This window comes from Eptatretus burgeri, chromosome 13, assembly GCF_056783735.1.
Source record: "Eptatretus burgeri isolate ZD-2024b chromosome 13, Ebu_testis_v1, whole genome shotgun sequence".
Lineage (NCBI taxonomy): Eukaryota > Metazoa > Chordata > Myxini > Myxiniformes > Myxinidae > Eptatretus > Eptatretus burgeri.
Genome location: NC_140973.1, coordinates 11,853,850 through 11,877,281, shown reverse-complemented (window position 1 = coordinate 11,877,281; position 23,432 = coordinate 11,853,850). Strand labels below are relative to the sequence as shown.

Sequence of the window (23,432 nt, the reverse complement as noted above, 5' to 3'; positions counted from 1 at the left end):
TTTCCAAATCTTAATTCATTCTTTCCAAAAGAGGAAATTCTCACTAAAGAGGAAATTCAGATTAAAGAGAGAATTCAAAGTAAAGAGGAAATTCTAACTGAAGATGAAATTCTAATTATAAAGAAAATTCGAACTAAAGAGGAAATTCAGATTAAAGATGAAATTCTGATTAAAGAAGGAATTCTTACGAGAGAGGAAATTCAAACAAGGAATGAAATTTAAAGTAAAGAGAAAATTCTTACAAGTAAGGGAATTTATCCTTATGATTATATGGATTCATTTATGAGATTTAAAGAAACACAACTTCCTTCAAAAGAAAGTTTCTATAATAACCTTTATGAAGAAGAGATAAGTGATAAGGAATATAAACACGCACAAGAAATATGGAAAATATTTAAGATAAAGAACCTTGGAGAATATCATGATTTATATCTAAAAACAGATGTTTTATTGTTAGCTGATGTGTTTGAGGCTTTTAGAACACTCTGTCATAATAAAAATTGTTATGGATTAGACCCTGCCCACTATTTCACAGCTCCTGGTTTAGCTTGGAGTGCAATGTTGAAAATGACAAAACAAGATATAGATTTAATCAGTGATGTTGATATGCTTTTGATGATTGAGAAGTCCAAGAGAGGTGGAATATCACAAGTATGTTCAAAAAGATATGCTAAAGCAAATAATAAATATCTTCCAAATTATAATAGTGAAAAAGATAGTAATTATTTGATGTATTTTGATGCTAATAATTTGTATGGATGGGCAATGTCTCAATCTCTGCCTTATGGTAAATTAGAGTGGGTGGAAGAAAAGGATTATGAAAAGGCTTTGATGAATATTGTTATTTCTTCTCAAGAGGAATTGAATGACGAAGAAGAAGGTTATTATTTTGAAGTTGATTTGAGGTACCCGAGTGATCTTCATAATAAGCATAAAGATCTTCCTTTTGCATGTGAGAAAGAAACTCCAAAGAAAGAATGGTTAAGTGATTATCATAAAAGTTTTAATATTAAAGGTAAATCAACAGAAAAGTTATTAACAACATTCTATGATAAAGAGGGATATGTTTTGCATCAGAGAAGCTTAAAACAGTTTTTGAGAGAAGGATTGAGAGTAGCTAAAATTCATAGAGTTTTAAAATTTAAACAAAGTCCTTGGGTGAAAAAGTATATTCAATTCAATACAGATATGAGAGCAAATACAAAAGTAAAATTTGAAGGGGACTTTTATAAATTAATGAATAATGCTGTATTTGGAAAGACTATGGAAAATGTTAGAAACAGACAAAACATTAGATTCGCAACATCTTGGAAAGAAGCTTCGAGATTGATAAATAAACCAAGTTTTGAGAGAGAAGAGGTTTTTTCAGAGAACTTTTCTGCAATTCATATGAAAAAGGAAAGTATTGTAATGGATAAACCAATTTATATTGGAACAGCAGTTCTTGATTTATCAAATATATTGATGTATGATTATTTGTATAATGACTTAAAGAAAGAGTATGGTGAAAATGTTTCATTGTTGTATATGGATACTGATAGTTTTATCTTAGATATAAAAACTGATGATGTTTATGAAGATATGAAGAAAAATATTGGAGTATATGATACAAGTAATTTCAGCAAGAAGAGTGAGTTATTTTCCAAAAAGAATGAAAAGGTTATTGGTAAGTTTAAGGATGAGTTGGGTGGAAAAGTAATGAGTGAGTTTATTGGATTGAGAGCAAAGGCATATGCTTATAAGTATGGTGAACAGATTGATAAGAGGTTAAAGGGAATAAAGAAATATGTAATAAAGAAATCAATAACTTTTAGAAATTATTATAATTGTTTGATGAATAAGAAAGAAGAATATAGGAAAATGAATACAATAAGAAGTTATAAACATAACATATATAGTGAAGAAGTAAATAAAAAGGCATTAGGAGCCTTTGATGATAAGAGATTTATTTTAGAAAATGGAATAGATTGTGTTCCATATGGATATTGTATGATAGAGTGTATAAAATAGATTATGTTTTAACGATGGGAAGATGGGTTAGGGTTTTTTAAGGGCTACCGCCGCGTTTTTTCACAATATATAAATGGTTAAACCAAGTATTAATCAAACTAAAGAGTGGAGAAAATCTCAGTCTTGGTATATAAATGGAAAACATAATGAATGTGAAAAATATCAAATAAGTCTTATTGAAAAAATAACTAAAACAAAGGTAAATAAAACAAATAAGCGAATTAATTTAAAAACTAGTAAGTTAGAGGATGTAAAGAAAAAAATGAATATCCTTGAATGGACTGAAAACTTTGATGGTTATCAATTGAACAATGAAAAAACAATTTACTATAATCTCAAAATGATATGTGGCTCAGGAGGTGGTCAGATGAGAGCATTAAGAGAAGTTTATCATTTCGTAATGGCACAAATGGGGTATCTTAAAAAATATAAAGATTCAAATGTTTTGTTTGTTAATATTTTAGATGGGGATTATTGTGCAAAGAAAGTTAAACTATTGAAGGAATTTGAGAATGAACAAATCTTTATAGGTTCAATGAGTGAGCTGTTCAACCCCCAGGTGTTCAATTCAATGAGGTTCAACCTCCAGGTTAAAAGGGGAGACAAATAAATATACCTTGGGATAAAAAGGGATTTATTTTTAGGGAAAAAAATATAAATCGCTGAAAATCCCCCATTCATTTACATGGGGCAAAGTGAGCCAGAATCAGTATTCTTACTCCTACTTATATATATATATATATATATATATATATATATATATATATATATATATATATATATATATATATATATATATATATATATATATATATATATATATATATATATATATATATATATATATATATATATATATATATATATATATATATATATATATATATATATATATATATATATATATATATATATATATATATATATATATATATATATATATATATATATATATATATATATATATATATATATATATATATATATATATATATATATATATATATATATATATATATATATATATATATATATATATATATATATATATATATATATATATATATATATATATATATATATATATATATATATATATATATATATATATAGATATATATAGATATATATATAGATATATATAGATATATATATATATATATATATAGATATATATATATATATATATATATATATATATATATATATATATATATATATATATATATATATATATATATATATATATATATATATATATATATATATATATATATATATATATATATATATATATATATATATATATATATATATATATATATATATATATATATAGATATATATATATATATATATATATATATATATATATATATATATATATATATATATATATATATATATATATATATATATATATATATATATAGATATATATATATATATATATATATATATATATATATATATATATATATATATATATATATATATATATATATATATATATATATATATATAGATATATATATATATATATATATATATATATAGATATATATATAGATATATATATATATATATATATATATATATATATATATATAGATATATATATAGATATATATATATATATATATATATATATATATATAGATATATATATAGATATATATATAGATATATATATATATATATATATATATATATATATATATATATATATATATATATATATATATAGATATATATATATATATATATATATATATATATATATATATATATATATATATATATATATATATATATATATATATATATATATATATATATATATATATATATATATATATATATATATATATATATATATATATATATATATATATATATATATAGATATATATATATATATATATATATATAGATATATATATATATATATATATATATATATATATATATATATATATATATATATATATATATATATATATATATATATATATATATATATATATATATATATATATATATATATATATATATATATATATATATATATATATATATATATATATATATATATATATATATATATATATATATATATATATATATAGATATAGTAATGCCTGGTGTTGGTGCAGTGGTTAGGGCAGTGGCTTGGGACCCAAAAGGTCCTGAGTTCAAGCCCCGTTGGGCCACTGAATTAATATATGTATTGTTGTGGCTGTGGAAATTTGCAAGCCACCATTCAGGACCCATAGGTGAGATATCTCTAAGTACATGTGTAGTTAGCCCAAACCCAGTGTATAGAGGGAATTTATGTGATTCATCTGGGCTGCGATCCTTTGAGTTAGGCGTTTTTCTGTTCTATCTTTATTTTGAACCAACCACGTCTCAACCGCCATCACACAACAACCACGCCACTGCCACCATCTACGCTCCCACATCATCGCTTCACCGCCATTCCCAAATGGCACCATGACCATCAAACCACCACCGAAAACCCTCCACCACCTTCACCTCTCTCCTTCTATGGCCATTCCCGCACCACCTGTGAACACTGAACGTCGGGCTGTCTCGGGCCCGTTCGGCGATTGGTGCCGAGCGCACCGAGCCGCGAGCGCAAATAGCGGCCTTTCCGAGGGAAAATTCGGATCAGGAATGCTTTACGCCCACTTCTCCGTCCAATGGGCAAGCGCGAGGCAGCTTGGCCCCGCCTCCAGGCGCGTCTGTGTGAAATCGATATATGCAAATTCTAGGATCAGGGGAGGTTCACACCCCCATTTCCTCCGACCAATGCGCGAGCGTGGCTCCGCCCCCAAGGTCATCCTGATCCGAATATTTGCATATTAGCTGCTCCTGCCAGCCTATAAAACGGCGAGCGCAAGGCGAATCGTGGCAGAGCGAGTCAGTTTTGGTTGGAGAGTGGAAGAGAGTGTCATCGAGAGAGTTGGGTTCTGGAGTCGGCTGAGAAGAGTTGCGGGAAGAGGCAAAGGAGCTCGGATCCGAGGCGAGGAGGATGGCGGTTGGTGACGAGGTCGCGGTGTGGGGTCGCTCGTCGCGGGACCCAGGCCAGCCAGCCATCTCTCTCCCCCAGGGCATCAACAATTCCCCTTTCCCCCGCGCCGAGATAGTGCAAAAGGGAGCCCCGTTCCCACCCCACTCCAAACGTCATGCCAACGAAACCCACCAAGCAGCACGGAGTCGGGGCACAGCCGCGCGGCCACATCTATGGCTCGCCCGCCAACACGTCACGAGGACGTGGGTAGGACCCCCCGGTCTCGCGGACCTGGCCGCTCCTCCAGGTCACGCGCACATATTGCGAAGCCCCGAACGCTCCCTGAATTCCCTCTGCCCCGAAGGCTCCCTGAACAAATGCAGATTTCGATGTGGTCGATACACCTTCGCTTGGCATTAGATATGAAGTTTGTGGCAAAGTTTCATCAAAACCGTGTGTTTGGTTCAAGCGGTAATGACTAACTCATCAATGGATACTGCTCAATTGCATAAGCTCACCGGACTAAAGTCCAGGTGAGCTAAAAAGGCTAACCACAGTGTAAATGCCATGAAATTTGATACAGGCCTCACTATTAAAATACTGTGATGTCTCTCCATCATCACCTTCGACAACAGAAGGATGTTGAATGCAGGTTCATCTTCAGTGGTTTTTCAATGACAGTGCCTTGCACCTGCGTTTAAGTCAACATATCCTGGAAAAATCTTCTTTCATACAGAGATGTGAACAGGGTCCCCCCCTCCTTTTGTCACCCATCTATATGCCATTTAACAAACTTTATTCCTAAAAAGATGTTTAAATTCGAGTGCAGAGACCTTCCTTCCGAAAAGTCCTTAACGCAGTGGAGCTGGCCGTGTTAACCTCTTCCCCGAAACTTGATGGGTTTTACTTTTTGGAATGTATTGGTGTATTTTATGTTAATTTCTCTTCATCACAATTAAAGAATTTGAATGTCTTCTTTCATTATCATCATGTACCATGCTCTATGCAGAGCGTTGGTGCTGCCGAAGCAGTTACGAGGCTACAATCTCGGTCGGGTCGCCACTCCGACTCAGCGAGTCCGGGTAGGAATTTGTAATTTTGTTCATTGTGCCGGCGATCACTCACCTACGCTCCGCGAAGGACACCGTGGGATCTTTGAAGTCCACTAACTAATGCTGGCAGATGGGACGTCCATCCGAGAGACAGCACACGCATTGATAAATGGCCCTGCCTGTGAAGCACCAAGATGACAGTATATAGCTGGGTCAGGATTCGAACCCAAGAAAGACAGCTTATCGCCGAATGTGTATACCTCTGGACCATCCTCGAAGTGCAAATCTTCTTTCCTGAAGCGTTCTGCAAAGTCAACATCATTGGTAATAGATGCCGCTACTTTAATTCCCAAAACAAAAGTGTGAGAAACTTTATATTTACCAGACATAATAAATGACAAAATGCATGTCATCAAGAGATCACCAAGAGACACGAGGAGACAATGGACAAACAACGTAGCGCACCGGATTTGAAACTAGAATCTCGGCATTGTGAGCTTGAGTGGTTAGATGGAAATGCTAAACAGACCAACCCAGGGTTTTGTACTCACAAGTGAACACTTTCATCGAGTATGGGAAGCAAGGACAAATGGCAGCACATTTTCAATGCCAGATCTTTTATTATAGGAGACAAAGCAAGAGGTATTTTTATATCCCCGGGCCTTCTCCATTTCACATGTTAAACTTTTCTTTTTTCTTTTTTTTTATCCATCCCTTCCACCAAGAAAGCAAATTAGGAATACAAAGAGGTTAAATAAAAAAAACAAATAAACTATGAGCATACCATTCAAACAAATGTTCGTTTGAAATTCCTCCATGGTGCAGACTCCTATCCACCAACCAATCATAGCATACCATAAACACGAGGAAGCATGGTGTTTGATTACGTAAAATCAAGGCAAGGCACAGCATGCATGTTGACTTTGGGAAATGAGGGGAAGGAGGAGAAGGACGTGAGCAGATGAAGAAAGACAAACCTGAGCCTCCGCACCAAGTTTGCTTCGTACTTGGATAAACAAAGTGGACGTATAAAACGAATGTAAACCAGGGAAAAGATGCGCGCGCGCGCACGCACGCACGCACGCACGCACGCACGCACGCACGCACGCACGCACGCACGCACGCACGCACGCACACACACACACACACACACACACACACACACACACACACACACACACACACACACACACACGAGAGGTGCAGGAGCTGAAAGTATACGAGGAAAAGCAATGCATTTGCATCACCATGATTTCCACGCTTGGAGCATTCTGTGAAAATGGGGGAAACAGCAACTGAACCAAGGAGAAAAGCTATTATTAGCACATTGACGGGAACCAACCAGAAAAGCGCTTTCAAAACGATGCGGGCCCGGAGACTGCCTGGAAGGATTCTGGAGGCACCACCTAGCATTCGATGCCAAGGCGAGCAAGGAGAGCGTCGAGTGCAACGAGTTTCAGATGAGCTTCCTCCAGCGCGCTGAACGTTTGTACATTGCTAGTCACGTGATAGCGAATGTCATCGACCAATGGAATGGAGTCCGTCTCCTGACGAGCTTCAACTGCCTTGGCATCCTCCTGCACCGCCTCGGCAAACTCTTCCAACTCCACGAGCTGCCAATGCGGAAGAAAGGGGGAATCCAACAGCAAACATCTTACGGAATAAAACCTACAAGACACGGGAATAACAATATTTGTTTAACTAGTCCGGATACGAAGACACGGTGGTGGTGACAAAAAAAAAAAAAACATGCCAGCAAGATGGGAACAAAAATGTAGCAACCAAAGAAACTAGAGCGAAGTTGTTGATGTGACATCACAAATCCCCACACTTCTCAACTAAAACAAAGGTGAAAGATGGAAAACCATTCCACCATGTGACCTAATATCAAATTTTTAGTTAAAAAAAATGTTTTCCCCCCAATTTGACCCGTGACCCCAAACGTTCCCATACCCTGCAACATGAACTGGGAGTGAATCCCAAAACCATCGTTACATATTCCATGCGTCCCCCAAAGTTGATTGCATATTCAGTTATGTTTTTTTCAAGTTTTAAAATGCGCCCGGAGTTGCATTTTTTGGTATTTGACCTTTTAACCTCATCTTTGGGGCGAGGCCAAAAAAAAATGACAATGCTCTTGCACCTTCTTCATATGTGGCGATCAAAACTCCGAAATGAATTTCTGCCAAACCATTTAGGAGACAGTGTGACAGACAGACAGATAGACCCGATTACAATATCTCCCCGGTTCTTTAGCTCACCTGGACTTTAGTCAGGTGAGCTTATGCGATCGAGCAGTGTATGTAGGAAAGTGAGTCAGTGAGTCAGTTAGTCTGTAAACACTTCAGTCATTATCACTTGAACTCAACACACGATTTTGATGAAACTTGGCCACATTCTTCATATCTGATGCCTTACGAAAACATTGACCGCATCAAAATCTGCGCTCATTAAGAGGGTCAAAGGGGGAGTTTTTTTCACCCCACCCCACCCCTAAAATAGGTATTTGCTCTCTTCTCCAAATCTACACATACGATTTTAATGAAACTTCACCACAACCTTCATCACCGGGAATGTACCAAAGTGTATCAACCGCATCAAAATCTGCACGCATTAACGGGTCTATGGGGCGAGGGAAGGTGGGGGGTTGAACCCCCCCCCAAAATAGGTATTTCCTCCCCTCAGAAACGACATACAATTTTGATGAAACTTGACCACAACCTTCATCACCAGTGATTTACCAGAATGTATCAACCGCATCAAAATCTGTGCTCAAGGTGGGTTACGGGGGGTGGGGGAGGGGCAGGTTACCCCCCTAAATAGGTATTTGCTGTCTCTTCAGAAACTGCACACTAGAGTTTGATGAAACTAACCTTCATCACCCACGATATACCAAAGTATTAACCGCATCAAAATCTGTGCTCAAGGTGGGTTACGGGGGGTGGGGGAGGGGCAGGTTACCCCCCCTAAATAGGTATTTGCTGTCTCTTCAGAAACTGCACACTAGAGTTTGATGAAACTAACCTTCATCACCCACGATATACCAAAGTATTAACCGCATCAAAATCTGTGCTCAAGGTGGGTTACGGGGGTGGGCGAGGGGCAGGTTACCCCCCCCCCCCTAAATAGGTATTTGCTGTCTCCTCAGAAACTGCACACTAGAGTTTGATGAAACTAACCTTCATCACCCACGATATACCAAAGTATTAACCGCATCAAAATCTGTGCTCATTAAGGGAGTCTCCGGGGGGGGGGGTAGTGGGGAGTTCGAACCCCCAAACCAAAATAAACATTTGCTTTCTCTTCTCCGAAACTACACACACAATTTCAATGAAACTTGATCACAACCTTCATCACCTGTGATGTACCGAAGTTTGTTCATGGCATTAAGAAAAAAAGAAAAAAACATCAGGGTCTCAAGACATCTGCAGGTGGTTTGAGCGACTGTTACTCCTGATCCAGGTGAGCTTCAGGTCCTCTTTTTTCAAAAAGCGTGGGGATGAAAATAAACCCGAACATTACTTCTTCTGTTCCTTGAGGAATTTATTTTCTACATGCATCAAAGGCTGTACCGACATCACATTCAGAACAGGCACATAGAGACATCTGTGTACTTTTACAAGAATCACGACAATGCTACAACAACGGACTAATCAATGCAGGACAGGGGATTTCGAACATGGGATCCTGGCATCACGAGGAACGTTCTCAGATGGGAATGCCAAACACGCCGACGCAACGAAGGATTAACCAAGCCAAAGACTTTACAACATTTATTCCTCAAAATGACCTCTCGATGCTGAAAGAGCAACGGACTCCCTGATTAAAGGACAAATTAACATTTTGATTAAAAACCAAATTGCATGCGGTGAACGAATGGTGGGATTCTGATGGAACTCGGCACGATAAGGGGTTGACGACTTGTGTGGCCACAAATAACGGCGCGAAGCATTGCAGAACAGTCTCGTGAGGTTTTACACCCTCAAATGGACTGCAAGCTGTGGTCCCATGGGCAGTGACAGCATACAGCTTCGAGAAACAACAAAAAGGTTTGAAATTGGAATGAAAAAACAAAAAAGAAGAAGAAGAAAGGCCGATCTTCGCTGAGAAAAGGTAACAAATTGATTTGAAGACAAAAGAGAAAGCCTGTAAGAGAAACGTTTAAATTACTCATTTAAAAAGACACCACTTCTAATTATCGTACCATGGCCCGTAGTATAGGGTCGAAGGCTCAGATCATGCGAGATTCGCTCAAGTCTTTCATGAACCGGCTGGCAAGGCCTCACTTTTGACTGGAATATGTTATGGCAGAATTTTGTACAAAATTGGCCAGGTTTGGGGCAATGCTACTTTTTAAAAGGTGCAATGAACGTCGTTACAAATAGCAAAGTGACCCGCTACATGTCTGTGGTGAGAAGTGAAAGCGAGTGCCACAAACCCGATCGAGGATGTGCGCCATGTACTCCGAACACTGATCTTCCAGCCGGTTGAGCGAGTAGAGGCGGGCAGTCTGCCACACGGAGAGCACGCTGTGCTCGCGTAGGACTTGGCCCAGAGCTTTACCACACAGACGTTTGAGTCCGGGCAGCAGGTACATGTCGGCAAATGGCAACAAGCTGTATGCTTGCTCACTCGTCAGCTTCCATGACAACGCAAAGAAGGAAACAAGGAAGAGTGTAAGAAAACATCTCACCTGCCATAATGTCTGCATTACAACTCACTGGATTTTGAGGATTTGTGGAGGTACTCAGTGGACTGACGTACCTTAGCACTGTTGCTATATATGTAGTAGAGAAGGCTTCTGAAAACGTCGAGCGTGATGTTACGGAGGGGAATGACACTGATGCTTACAGGCCACGTCAGCTCGCCCGCCTCGCAAAAGTGATCTTCCAGCAGGGCACGGAAGTACTCGCTACGACTGCAAAAGAAAGCCTGAGACACGGACAAGACAATTCAGGTTGGAGGGCTGAAGTTATAGTTTGTTAACCATCAGATTTTGAACACGTCATGATCGACAAGAAGGTACTGCCATGAAGGAAGTCATGCCACAACCGAAGGATGTAGAGCAAGAACTACAAGCGTCCCACTATATATTATATATTATTTCCGAGTTTGTGGTTTCGTGTCGCGCTATCTTCGACTTTGTTCTGCGCTCGAGTAACGTGATATTCGGCTTACATTATCTCAAAGACCATATGAGGTGCATGGTACAAAAAAAAGTAAATAAAATGGTTCTGAAACAGTGAACTCGTATTCCACTTACTGCATTAAAGTAAAATTACTACCGATACTCTGCATCAGTTCCTTTCTCAAACACACCCATCCCAACATGTCGCGCAGAGCGCGGGTTATGCTAGTTTAAATATATATATATATATATATATATATATATATATATATATATATATATATATATATATATATCTCAGAGTAAAGTTGCTGGTGCACCATCGCAAATCCCCAAATAAAGCAAAGTTAAAATATCACAAAATGTCCCACCAGGAAAGACCCAATATAAAATTTGGAATTAAAAAATATAATTTTGCTCTGACCCCTATGAGCCAAAGTCCCCACAATCTGGGGCTTGAACCCAGGGGTGAAATCCGAAAAAAAAAATCGTTCCATATTACATGCGTACCCCAAATGTTGATCGCATATACAGTTTAATTTTAAAATGTGCCCGGAATTGCATTTTTTGCATTTGACCTTTTGACCAAGCCACAGGGGACGGAGTCAAAATGACAATGCTCTTTCACCTTGTTGCCATGTGGTGATCATAGTTACCAAGTTTGCTGAATTTCTGCACAACTGTTGAGGATGAGATAACATGACAAACGGACAGACAGACGGAGCCGATGACAATATCCCCACCCCCACCCCCCTCCCCCCACGCCCTTTTCAAAAAGCATGGCAATGAAGATAAATGCATGAAGCAATGCGTCATACAATGCATACAAGCCTGATGTTGGCTTAGCGGTGGCTGGCTTGGGAATCCTAGGGTCCTGAGTTCGAGCCCGTTTACCACTGAATTAACAACAGGTGGGGTTGACTCAGCCTGTCATCCTTCTGAGGTCGGCAAAATGAGTACCGGTGTACTGGTAGAGGGGCACAGCATCAACGGCATAGCCACGCTTCCAAGAGATGATAGCCACACTGGCAGCCAAGCTGCCACACACAAAGAGCAGAACAGATACAATGCATCTTCACACATGGCTGGTGCAAGCAAGCTGGGTGATGAACATAATGTAATGACGGCATGTTTGTTATACAAGGGGTGTTCAAACATGAAAGTCTCCAAATTTATGTCAACAAGCATGTATGACTTACAAATAAAATAACACGTACTTCACTCCTTAACAAGGACCACGAGGAACGCTATACACTTTTGGCATCTATCCATCCATGATGTGAAGGCTGGAGCAAAGGTTGTTTTGTTTTTTTTTCAGGGGTATGTGCAGCCCACTGATAAACCGTTGATCTCAATGCTGATATGGAGGAGAAGTTGCGATCACGAAGACTCAAATAAAATAACCAAAGGTCTTCCTTCTTTTCACGGACACAATTATTCCAACGTTCTTGTGGGATTGGCCAGGGTGAAGATTTTGGCCCGTCTTTCACAAACCGGCTGGAAAGGCCTGACATTCGACTAAGTAATAAGGGCAGAAATTTGTGATTTGAAATTTGTTCACAAATTGATGCCTCCCTCGCCCTGCCTGTGAAACACTGGGATGACAGTTTATAGTTGGCTCGGGATTCGAACCTCGGCGAGACAGCTTCGAAGCAAGTGGGCATACCTCTCGGCCATCATGACAGCACAAATTAACCAAAGGTCACTGGGTGCAAACTCTGCTGAATATGGCAGATGTGGGATCAGTTCAGTGCACTGCTTTGTAAATAATTATTGTACCTGAGTTGCCCTGTTGTGGTGGGGCATCGGCATGGTGGAAGCAAAACCCTGACTGTGCAAGTTCTGGACGTTCTGGCTGCATGGAGGACAGAAAATGTTTCCGCAACAGCTCAACGAAACTACTACCATTAACAGCTTTCCCTTTTGGAATGCAATGGGTGAGAATGATGCCCAGAGCTTCCCAAAAGATGACCAACACCTGACGCCCGCACTCAAATTATATTTCGTGGGAGGTGAGCCAACGTTTCCACTGTGTCAACTGCCTTTTGGTTTCATCAATAATCACAATGGTACTCACAAACTGTCACTCACTCACTGCATCATTGGACACCGTTGTTATGAGAGGTGGAGAAGTGTGTGGTCTTTTAGTCATCCGTTGGCATCGACGCCACCGGACGTGAAAATCTTTTGTATTTTGAGATTGGTGTGCAAAACCGCATAAACAGAATCATTTCACACGTTTGTTGCTCACCAACAATTCTTCCAGACTCTGAATTCCGTTCAACGAACAGCTTGTTTGAGTCATCTGGAATGTGGCTCAGTTTCGCCGTTTGTCACATCCCTCTTTAAACCTCTGCACGAAACTGGGACAAATCTTCCCGTTCATGCTCGACTAACCACACATTGCAACCAGCTGGTGATGAATGTACACTCAGATAAACACATCGATGACAACACGTTGCTCATGCAAGCTGAAAGTGGAAAATTTACAAAGTGCAAGTACACCCTGCACATACAGCACCTCCAACGACAAACCGTGTGATGCACGCAGCCTGTTAAGTGTGTAAAATAACGTAGGAAACGTTCCGTTAACAATGTGTGTCATTGTAGTTCAGAGTTCACATTCACACATTCAGGAATTATGAATGAGGAGACCTTCATATTTCAGCACACCTCATATTACAATTCAATGTCCCCTGTACTTGCTTTATGTTGAAAGTGAAAAGTAAGAGTAAGGCCGGAAAAGCAGTCGGGGAAAACAAAAACAGAAATACCTCCTGATGGGGTTAAAGGAGGAAGACACTAATAACTAATACATCATAAAGTACCGCAAATATATGATTGATACTTTTTTGAAGGGCAACAGCCCGTTTTACAAGGTGCAACTGGAATGGCACCGAGCAGAGTGCACGCCACCGACACCAGGCTGAACAGTTTACGTATTGTATCCCACTGATAAGCTGGATCTGCATCCGGACCTGAAGCAAAATCGAATTGGCTTGTTTTTGTCACCAAACCAAATTATCCACCAAGTTTCATCCGATTCCGTCGAGAACATTTTTGAGATACCATGCTATACTGTATATCTCTCAATATTGAAGAATCCGTTTAAAATTACAGTATCCAGATCCGGATCCTCAAAAAAAATCTAATAAACTTGTCTGTGTCAAACTCCAAAGCTGTCCATCAAGTTTTGTCTGAATTGGTCAACAACGTTTTGATCCAAGATGCTATAATATCGTTTTTGGCCCGATCTCTCAATGGTGAAGAATCACTTGAAAATTAAAATAAATTCTCATATCCGGATCTGGATCTTCACCCAAAATCGAATCCTTGTCACACACCCAAACTAGTCCATCAAATTTTGTCTGAAACCGTCCAGAACTTTTTGAGATATCCTGCTCACACACACACACACACACACACACACACACACACACACACACACACACACACACACACACACACACACACACACACACACACACACACACACACACACACACACACACACACACACACACACACACACACACACACACACACGAAAACACAACCTCCGTCCACCTTCGGTGGTGGAGGGAATTAAAAGTGAAACAGCAAACCATGTTGTACCTTATGCCCTCAAAATCCTTCAAACCACAGCAAGACTCCATCAAAACACTGATTTGTTGCTCTTTTTTTCCCCACCTGTGGAACCCACTTCCACATTCTCTTAAATGTCATTTTTCCCTCCAGGTCTTCAAGCCAGCTGCATACCACCATCTCAAACCATCCCCAATCGAAAACCATGATCTTTTATGCACCCTTTAAACCACCTCGCACTCACAAAAATCTTCCTTCTGTATCCATCTTGTCCACCTCTTAAGTCTCCCCTACCCCTCATCGCGATGCACCTCCATCTATTTACTCCTTCCGCCCTGCTGTTGGAATTTCCCGCTTCTCTTTCTACCGTTCCATTTGTTATGTTGCGTCCTGATCCGTTCTATGTTCTCAGTCTTCCACGAGCCTGTACTCTGTGTCAAAATTTAATAAAAGAAGACCAACCAGCCATTTTTTTTTAACCTTCAGCCATCTTGGTTCAAGGCCACGAGAGGGCGAGTGGACTCCATGCTCTCTGACCTGCCGTTGTTGCATGAGCACGATGCACTGTTTGTAATCGCTTTTTACTGCTTCACCTTCACCAAGTCACCCCAAAAGTGGTCGTGATCTTTCAATGATGTTGTCGGGATCATCGATCTAAACCTTGGCTAATCACTCCAGGACGATTTCAATGTTGCCATAAAAAGTCACAGATGAAGCAGATGTCACATCCTCCATTCATGTCTTTATTCATTGCCCGTTCTTCCAAACAGAATGACTGCAACAAAACAAACGCACTTTACCAAGTTCCACATACATGACAAGTCACACTGGTCATCATGGTGATGCACATCTAATAGATTAAGAAGAAAGTGTGTTTGTTTGTTCGTTTATGCATTCACACCCTGCAGGAATCAGTGCAACCAAACTTTGCATAGACTCCTCTTTCATACATAGGGTCGAGGGCTATGTTTGGATAAAAAAAAAAAACTTGACCCTGGATAAAACCAGATAATTGGCCTTCAGGCCTCGATCGGGTCTTGTGCAGATCTTATGTTGAGGTTTTAGTGATTTGTTGTCAACAACACAAATTTAATTATTATAGTGTTTACACTTGCGCCTGTTATGAAAATGATTGCTTTAAACAGGTTCATTATAACACCTCCGTGTCCAGGCCTTGAGTGATTATGTTGCTCATACACTGCCTGGGTTTTTCACAGGAGCGATCGAGTAATACGTTTTGTGAAAATCAGTAATTCATTCAAAACCATAAAGCCAACATTCCCCAATTTGTCATGCAGGAATTATTTAAACAATATTTCATTGAATTTCCTTGAACAACGCCAAGTACTTCAACTTGTTGATCATATAGAGAGGCACCAAATTACTCATTATTAAAATGGCAAACAGACATGAGACCATCGGTTCGGGAAGCCCCGGAGAGGGCGATGCACACACCGGCAATGCACAAAACCTCATAACATTGCTCTGCAAAAACCTACAGACGGCACAAAGGGCAAAGCTGTCCTTGGATGGCTTCTTTAATCAGAAATAGGTACTAAAAATGTCCACCACTACGTGGTGTGTGAGGGGCAATCCCAGGTGGTTTGTTAGTAAGAGAGGCAGGAAAATGAGTTGGTTATTGGTTGTAGCAACATTTCTTCGAGGGAAAGGCAATCTGTATATTTTGCAAGGAATATTTGTCTGCACAAGTTGCAGAACCTGTTTGGTGGCATATATTTTCTCCAGTCCCTTTTTACTCACCTTGCCAGTATTCATTTACCAAACAGTGTGCACAATAACAGGTGGCAGAAGAGCAAAATTCTCGTATTTGCAAATTACACCAAAAATTCTGACCTTCAGAAGCATTTCCTGAAAGCTTCAGAAAGCAAGACATTTGTTTCACTAATGACAGCATAATCGAGATTGATGTTGGTATTCAAAATAATGCAGCACCATGTAATTAAACATTGAGAAGAGGAAAAGGATAGCAGCACAGACAGCTGAATGAAAGGTAATTAGTCTCTTGGGAGGAACAACAAATGAGGTATGAAGATGAAAGCATGAAGCAGCTGGGTGAATGTGCAGTCTTTTCATTGCAATGCAAGCAGATTTACTCTTGTGGTTTAGTTTGGTTTCCACACAGTAGGAGGATAAAAAGCTAGTTAATGGTTTATATGGAGGATACTGTGTAGAGTTCAGGAATTACAAAGGTTGGATTAAATGACAGGGTGTTTGTTTTGGGCCAACACAGAGAAAAGGGTTGAACAAAACTGGAAGACTGATAGAACAAAGAAAAACAAGTCAACCTTTAAAAAATATATATATATATATATATATATATATATATATATATATATATATATATATATATATATATATATATATATATATGATACTCCCATCAATATCATGTAATGCAGAGGAAAAACAAAAAAAAAACGAGAAACGTGTCAATGGATATGCCTCCACTCACATTAGATATAAACCCACAGTTAAAGGTCACATGAAAAATTAAAGGTCCCTTGAGAGAGCCCATGAGATCGGGGGTGGGAGATAGATCGAGATGGAGAGGGAGGGATAAAGAGAGAGAAATAGAAGTAGAAAAGAGACATCAGATGCCTCTAACTCGAGGTGTGATCTGAAAAATGATTTTCAAAGAACACACGACCTTTGACCTGTTCAATCTAAAATTTAAACGGTTCATAAGTGTATCAAGTATGGTTGACATCTCTTGAGTGGTTAATAAGTTATTGTAATAACACAGGTGTTCGATTAAGGGATACTTGACCTCAGGCCTTTGACGTTTTGAACCCAGAATTTTATCAGTTAATCTTTGCATCATCGTACATACCTGTAGCAAGTTTTGGTTAAAATCCCTTTATGGTTTCACAAGTTACCGCGGAAACTAAAATCTGCTACTTTCAGATAATGGTCACATAATCTTTGACCTTTTGAACCCAAAATCGAATCAACTCATCTTTGCATAATAACACACCTTTGCAACAACTTTGTTAAAAATCTCTTCAGTTGTTCACAAGTTATCGCGGCAACAAAAATTGATCACGGACTGACGGACAGCTGAACGGACCACCCAAAAACATAAAGTCTCCGACGCCTTTGGCATCGGAGGCATAACCAGAGTTGATGTCAAAGCCACCCAATGCTCGCCTGTTTATACTTTTATCGTTTTTAAAAGACTAGTGTAATAATATTTTTTATAAAGCATTGCAGTGAAGTCTGATCCAAATAATTTTAAAGCAATATATTTATTTGTATATTGTAATCAGTAAAAAAAAGTGTGGTAGATAAAAACATTAGAAAGGAAATAACTTGCACCAAAAACTTTAACATTTTCACGCTCACGCTGACGCTCAGGCCGGGGGTATCACTATAGCTCTCTGTTCTTCGAACAGGCGAGCTAAAAAGGACAGCCTTCGTTTAATTACTTTTTCCTTCTAGTTCAGAATATCTACGGAAAGCAGTCTGTTGCAGTCTGTGATTATGGGTGAAATGAAACATTACGAGGTAATTACAATGATTTTTTTTTTTGCTGGAAGCAATTATGGTTCTTAAATAATCGTGCACTTATAACCGGCTTGCTTATGCTTACAAATGTGGATGAAACTTGGATACAAATTTGAAAATGCAGATACTTGGGCCGAAGATGCATCTCAAACATAATATCTAAGAGGGGGTTACCCACCTTATGACAGAGAAACCTGTAGTTCTCAACTTCAAAACAGCAGTCAGGAAAGGATGGAAATGAATCTGCATAATCGAAGGGCAACTCTCCAAACCCAACCTGCAAATAAAATAAAATAAAATAAAATAAATTGTTTGTGTGTGGTCTCCCATACCTCCAACCATGACTCCTCCATCGGCAAGGATTTTTTTTTTAATCAAACATGACTTCTCAACAGTCCTCCCTCTCCAGCTTTCTTTATAGTTTGTGAAAAATCCAGCTACCATGACAGCTGGCTGAGAGTCAGACCCCATACTGCAGTCCCTGATATTTCAGCAATGGCCTTCTGCAAAACAGTTAACCTTACTCAGTCAGTTTATATTCTATCATCTCTCAAAATGGCAGTCATTCTCGATTAGACCTGGTCATGTCAAGCTACCCTTCAAATATGTTCTGCTCCTCCTCCACTCCAATAAACTCTTCTGATCATGTCGTTGTGAAAGTGCACCTCATTGGTGGTTTTCAGACAGCCACCAAGGTGAAAACGTCTCGGGTAGTTCAGCAAGGTCCAGAACCAGTGTATATCTGCAGTCCTTCAATTAAACCACAGCCAAACATCAAGCTCAACAGAGAACAAACTTCTCAAACCTTTTAGGATACCCAAAAATCCTGGTGGGAGCTGGTCAAGTCTGTCACAGGTACATATTCCTCATCTGTATCCATCACACCTAAAGGATGGAGTCATTGCCCTTAAAAAGCCAATTTGCTAAATTCGGTACAAGTGAGAGATCAAGATCCCCAAATCCACACCATCCCAATGCCATCCTTTCCTCAATCACAGATTGCTTCCTGAGCTGTGTGGATTTCTGTCCCGCAAAGGTTTATCGTCGATTTTGCCACCTTCACTGCAAATTGACCAGATGGTAGTGGTGTTTTAAAACTCAGAAACTATATTTTAACCCTCCACCCTCCTCTCTCCATGCTATTTTACAGATCTTTCACAAATGCATGTCTACCTTCAACTTAGAACACTGCCAACAACAATTCTAGTCACAAGAAATGGTCCAAGAATTATCCATTCAATGAAAAACTGATCAGTTCGGCTATTGCTGTAAACCTCAAGCATCAGTTTGGCTGTTCAACACCCACCCCACTCCCCTCGACTCCGGGAATTATACCGTGGGATATGCATGGGATATGCTTCTTTTAACACAGTTGATGGATGCTCTAAATCTCAAAGAAGAGGACAGGCCAACCTAATGAGCTTTGATGTCGAGCACCCAGCCATACATTCCAAGCTGTCTGGGAAAGGTATTCAGGGTGCCTTCCTCAAATGGGAAATCCTATTTTCTCCAAGAGCAGAAACAATGGGTCTCTCTTGAAGGCACTCTCATGGCCTTCTATCAAAGCTAGTGTGTTGTGAAGGAGCATTTTGAAACCAACCATATTCTTGGTTTATGTCAATAACCTCTCTGCTTCCATAGAATATCCTCTACCATTTTACTAACAGAGCATAGTCCAGCACACTTCTGAGAGACAGGCTATAGCAGCATCCCTGATTAGGTATGTATGTATGTGTGTGTGTGTGTGTGTGTGTGTGTGTGTGTGTGTGTGTGTGTGTGTGTGTGTGTGTGTGTGTGTGTGTGTGTGTGTGTGTGTGTGTGTGTGTGTGTGTGTGTGTGTGTGTGTGTGTGTGTGTGTGTGTGTGTGTGTGTATATATATATATATATATATATATATATATATATATATATATATATATATATATATATATATATATATATATATATATATATATATATACATATATATATATATATATTATAATACCAAGCTTGCACACTAAAAACTCGGCTCGCCATCACACGATCCCTATGAAATTACTGTGGCACTTAGCGGACATGCCGACAATGTTTGGGAAGTCTTGGCGTTCCATAGTACCAATTGCATTTTGTACAATGCATATTTTTGTCATTCCGCGTGTATGATCTGTCGTCTGCTACCAGCTATGTTGTACTGCTATCCCGTGCATGTGCACGGGTATCGCTAGTATATATATTGTTGTAGATTTCCCGCCCGTCGGCGTGCGAACGACCGTGTCTAACCAATAGCGGTCGCTTTGCCCACCGAACGGACAATCCAGTCGCGGATTTCCGGATTAACGCCGGAAACCAGCCACAGGTGTGTTTGTAACCACACCAGAACCATGTCCACACTCTACCTGCGCTACAGGGTCCGATCGCCAAATCTTCGATTACCTAATTATTCGCGCAGGTAGGTTACCGACAGATTGTACCTCAACGGGACCGCTTGGAAACGAGCCGCTTAAGCAGCACGCTTCTTTTTTGGATAACCGAGCGGGGTATTATCGCGCAGTCCCGTTGGACCTGATCACTTTACCGGCTATTTAAAACCAACTATATTCCGAGTGCAAGATGGGCCAGTTCAATGAGGGAATGGAAGCAACGAACAGGTTTACATTCACACAAGGACATTTATTATAATAAAGCACGTATGCAATTAAGCAAGGCAAAACACAGATGCAATTATGCAAGCAACAAAAGCACGACAAAAGAACTACAACCGTCTACTTATTATGTACAGTCACTTGCACTTAACAGCAGTTCCTACTTATTAGACGGGCTCACGGGCACACGCACGCACACACACACCCAAGAAATGGTGGCAGAGGCCTTTAATAACAAGCTCCAGCTCAGAGGACAGGTGAGCTGAACCCCAGAACCTATCTCGAACCTCTCCACCTCGTGTGGTCTTCAAGTTGTTTGGACCCAGGCTCCAGCGAGAGCGAGATGGATCCAATCGCCGTGAGACGTGATCCTTCCCGAGCTCCTGCGAATCCTCCCGCGCTTCTCAACACGTGCTGGTAAGACGAGGCGCCGATCCTTCCCGTCGATGCGTCGCTTCCCCGAGGAACCACCTCCACGAACTGGTCGATGAGTCGCACCGAGCCGGGAACCAAAATGGAGAACAAAGAGCTCCAAAAACCAAGAAGAAGAAGAAGAAGAAGAAGCCACCATTCGCAGCTCGAGACGAGCAACCGGCTCAACTTCCTTCCAAAACAAAGGAGCTCGAAGCAAAAAACTCTCCCGAGCCAAACAGAAGCCGAAGCTCACTGAACCACCAAAGCAAAAAGCCTCCAAAAAGCCTCCTCCCGAGCCAGGCCTCAGCCCAAGCTCACTGAGCAAGCCGAAGCAAAAAGCTTCCGAAGGCCTCAACCCTAAGCCAAGCCAAACAAGACCTGAAGATCTGCTGAACGACGACTCTCTGCCGAAGCAAAAAGCTTACTACTCAACTTCCGAACACGAACAAAGAAAAAGATCTCTTATCCTTCTCCCGCCCTTCCGCCGCTCCAGGCGTGACTCATGACTCATGCCCTCGTGCTCCATCCCCTGCTCAGCCATGGGTGGGAGGGAGTTGATGACATCATGAGTCACAGGACGGCAGGATTCTTCTTCCTCTTCGCAGAAGAGGGGGAGGGATGTCTCCATTGTTCGTTCCCTAACTATTAAATCGATCCACAGCGCATCTAATCGATTTCTGAACATTTAAACAATGAAACGTGAGCTATCTCGGGAACAAGCACTCGGCTATCGACATAGCTGACTAAAGGAACCTGTATGTTGTGTGCAATCGAATTCCAAATTCGTAACACTACCCCCTCCCGTTTTTACAGACTCGTCCCGAGTCGTCAAATTTTCGTTTGACCAGCATGTGTAAGTTTTCCCCGAGTACGTTCTTCCTTCGGATCCCTGAGTGCGACATTCCTTTATACGTGTCCTAAAAATAAATAACCGAATGCGCTGCGTAACTAACTAAACAAACCCTCAGACTCATTCGGACAACTTAACTAAAATTGCCGGCGCTAAAACAAACATGCAGGTGAGGTTCCACGTATTTACAATTTTCACTCAATTTATCCATTACTTTACCATGGCCCAGGACTTGTGATCTGTGAAAGGGGAAAGGCAAAAGTCATTTCGAAGTTCATTGATGCAGGGGAATGGATGGAGACGGTCGCAAAAACAAATGAACATGATGGATGCACGGGCTGCCTGCAGGGCAGTCCTTGCAAAACTGGATGGTCCTGGCGCACATGGTGATGGATGGACACAGGGGCAAACGCAAACAAGGGCTAGCAGGCATGGGGTCATGGCAGAGGCAGGCAAACGAGGAATGGCAAGGCAAGTCCATGCAGAACAGGCAGCTGCAGCACAACAGGCCGGCAGGTGAAGCTGGCCGGCCTCTGGTGTGGTTCCATCAGGTCTGGAGGGAGTGCAGTGGTGCCGGCCGCTTTGAAGGCGGGCTCAGACCTAGCCTACTGTCTCCCCCAATCTATCGCCTTTGCCTGTCTCTGTCCATACCCACTCCCTTAATTTGCCAAACAACACAACAAAATTTATCCCCTCTTTATTTTTATAATTTTCTCCCTAACCCCCTTTATCATCTTTGTCTGGCTAGCCTATCATGTCCTCCTAGCCTACTCCCAACCCCTACGTTCCCTCTCTGGAGGGGAATAGGGAGAGACTAGCGTCCTGTCTCGAGGCCCAACAAAGCCTCAGAATGGCCTCCTCAGAGTTCAGCGATCCACCAAGTTGAGTCCAGCGGCCTACAATGAGCGAAGGGATGGATGGTGCGAAGGGGTACATCTCCTAACTACCCTATCATTCATTAACCTGAAACTACCCCGGGGCTTTCCAAAAACGTGTCACATTTTAAACCTATCGGTTCTAAAAAGCATGATTCCCGTCGCCTGTGTTGGTATCCTTTATAAATTTGGGACTTGCCCTCAATTTTTCATTCGTTCCCTCGCACAATTTCCTGGCTGGGCAGCGTGGCTCAACTGGCAGGAACTCCCCCTCTGCCGAACTCTAACCATGGCACCCCCAGGCCCGCAGGCTGCCTCCGAGCCTAGCTGCTCCCTATAAATGCGGGGGGTTGCC

The 23,432-nt window shown here is 40.2% G+C and overlaps 1 protein-coding gene across 3 annotated transcripts in view; it reads right to left on the bottom strand.

Moving 5' to 3' along the window:
* Positions 1–6,675: 6,675 nt before the first annotated feature.
* ABTB1 (ankyrin repeat and BTB domain containing 1) overlaps positions 6,676–23,432 on the bottom strand; it is a 74,502-nt gene continuing 57,745 nt past the window's right edge. For all 3 annotated transcript variants that reach the window (XM_085851138.1, XM_085851139.1, XM_085851140.1), the window contains 4 exons: positions 18,492–18,590; positions 10,840–11,007; positions 10,514–10,714; positions 6,676–7,688 (listed from right to left, as the gene is read on the bottom strand). In XM_085851138.1, coding sequence (XP_085707264.1) covers positions 7,482–7,688; positions 10,514–10,714; positions 10,840–11,007; positions 18,492–18,590 — 675 coding nt within the window. In that variant the 3' untranslated portion in view covers positions 6,676–7,481. The remainder of the gene's footprint in view (positions 7,689–10,513; positions 10,715–10,839; positions 11,008–18,491; positions 18,591–23,432) is intronic.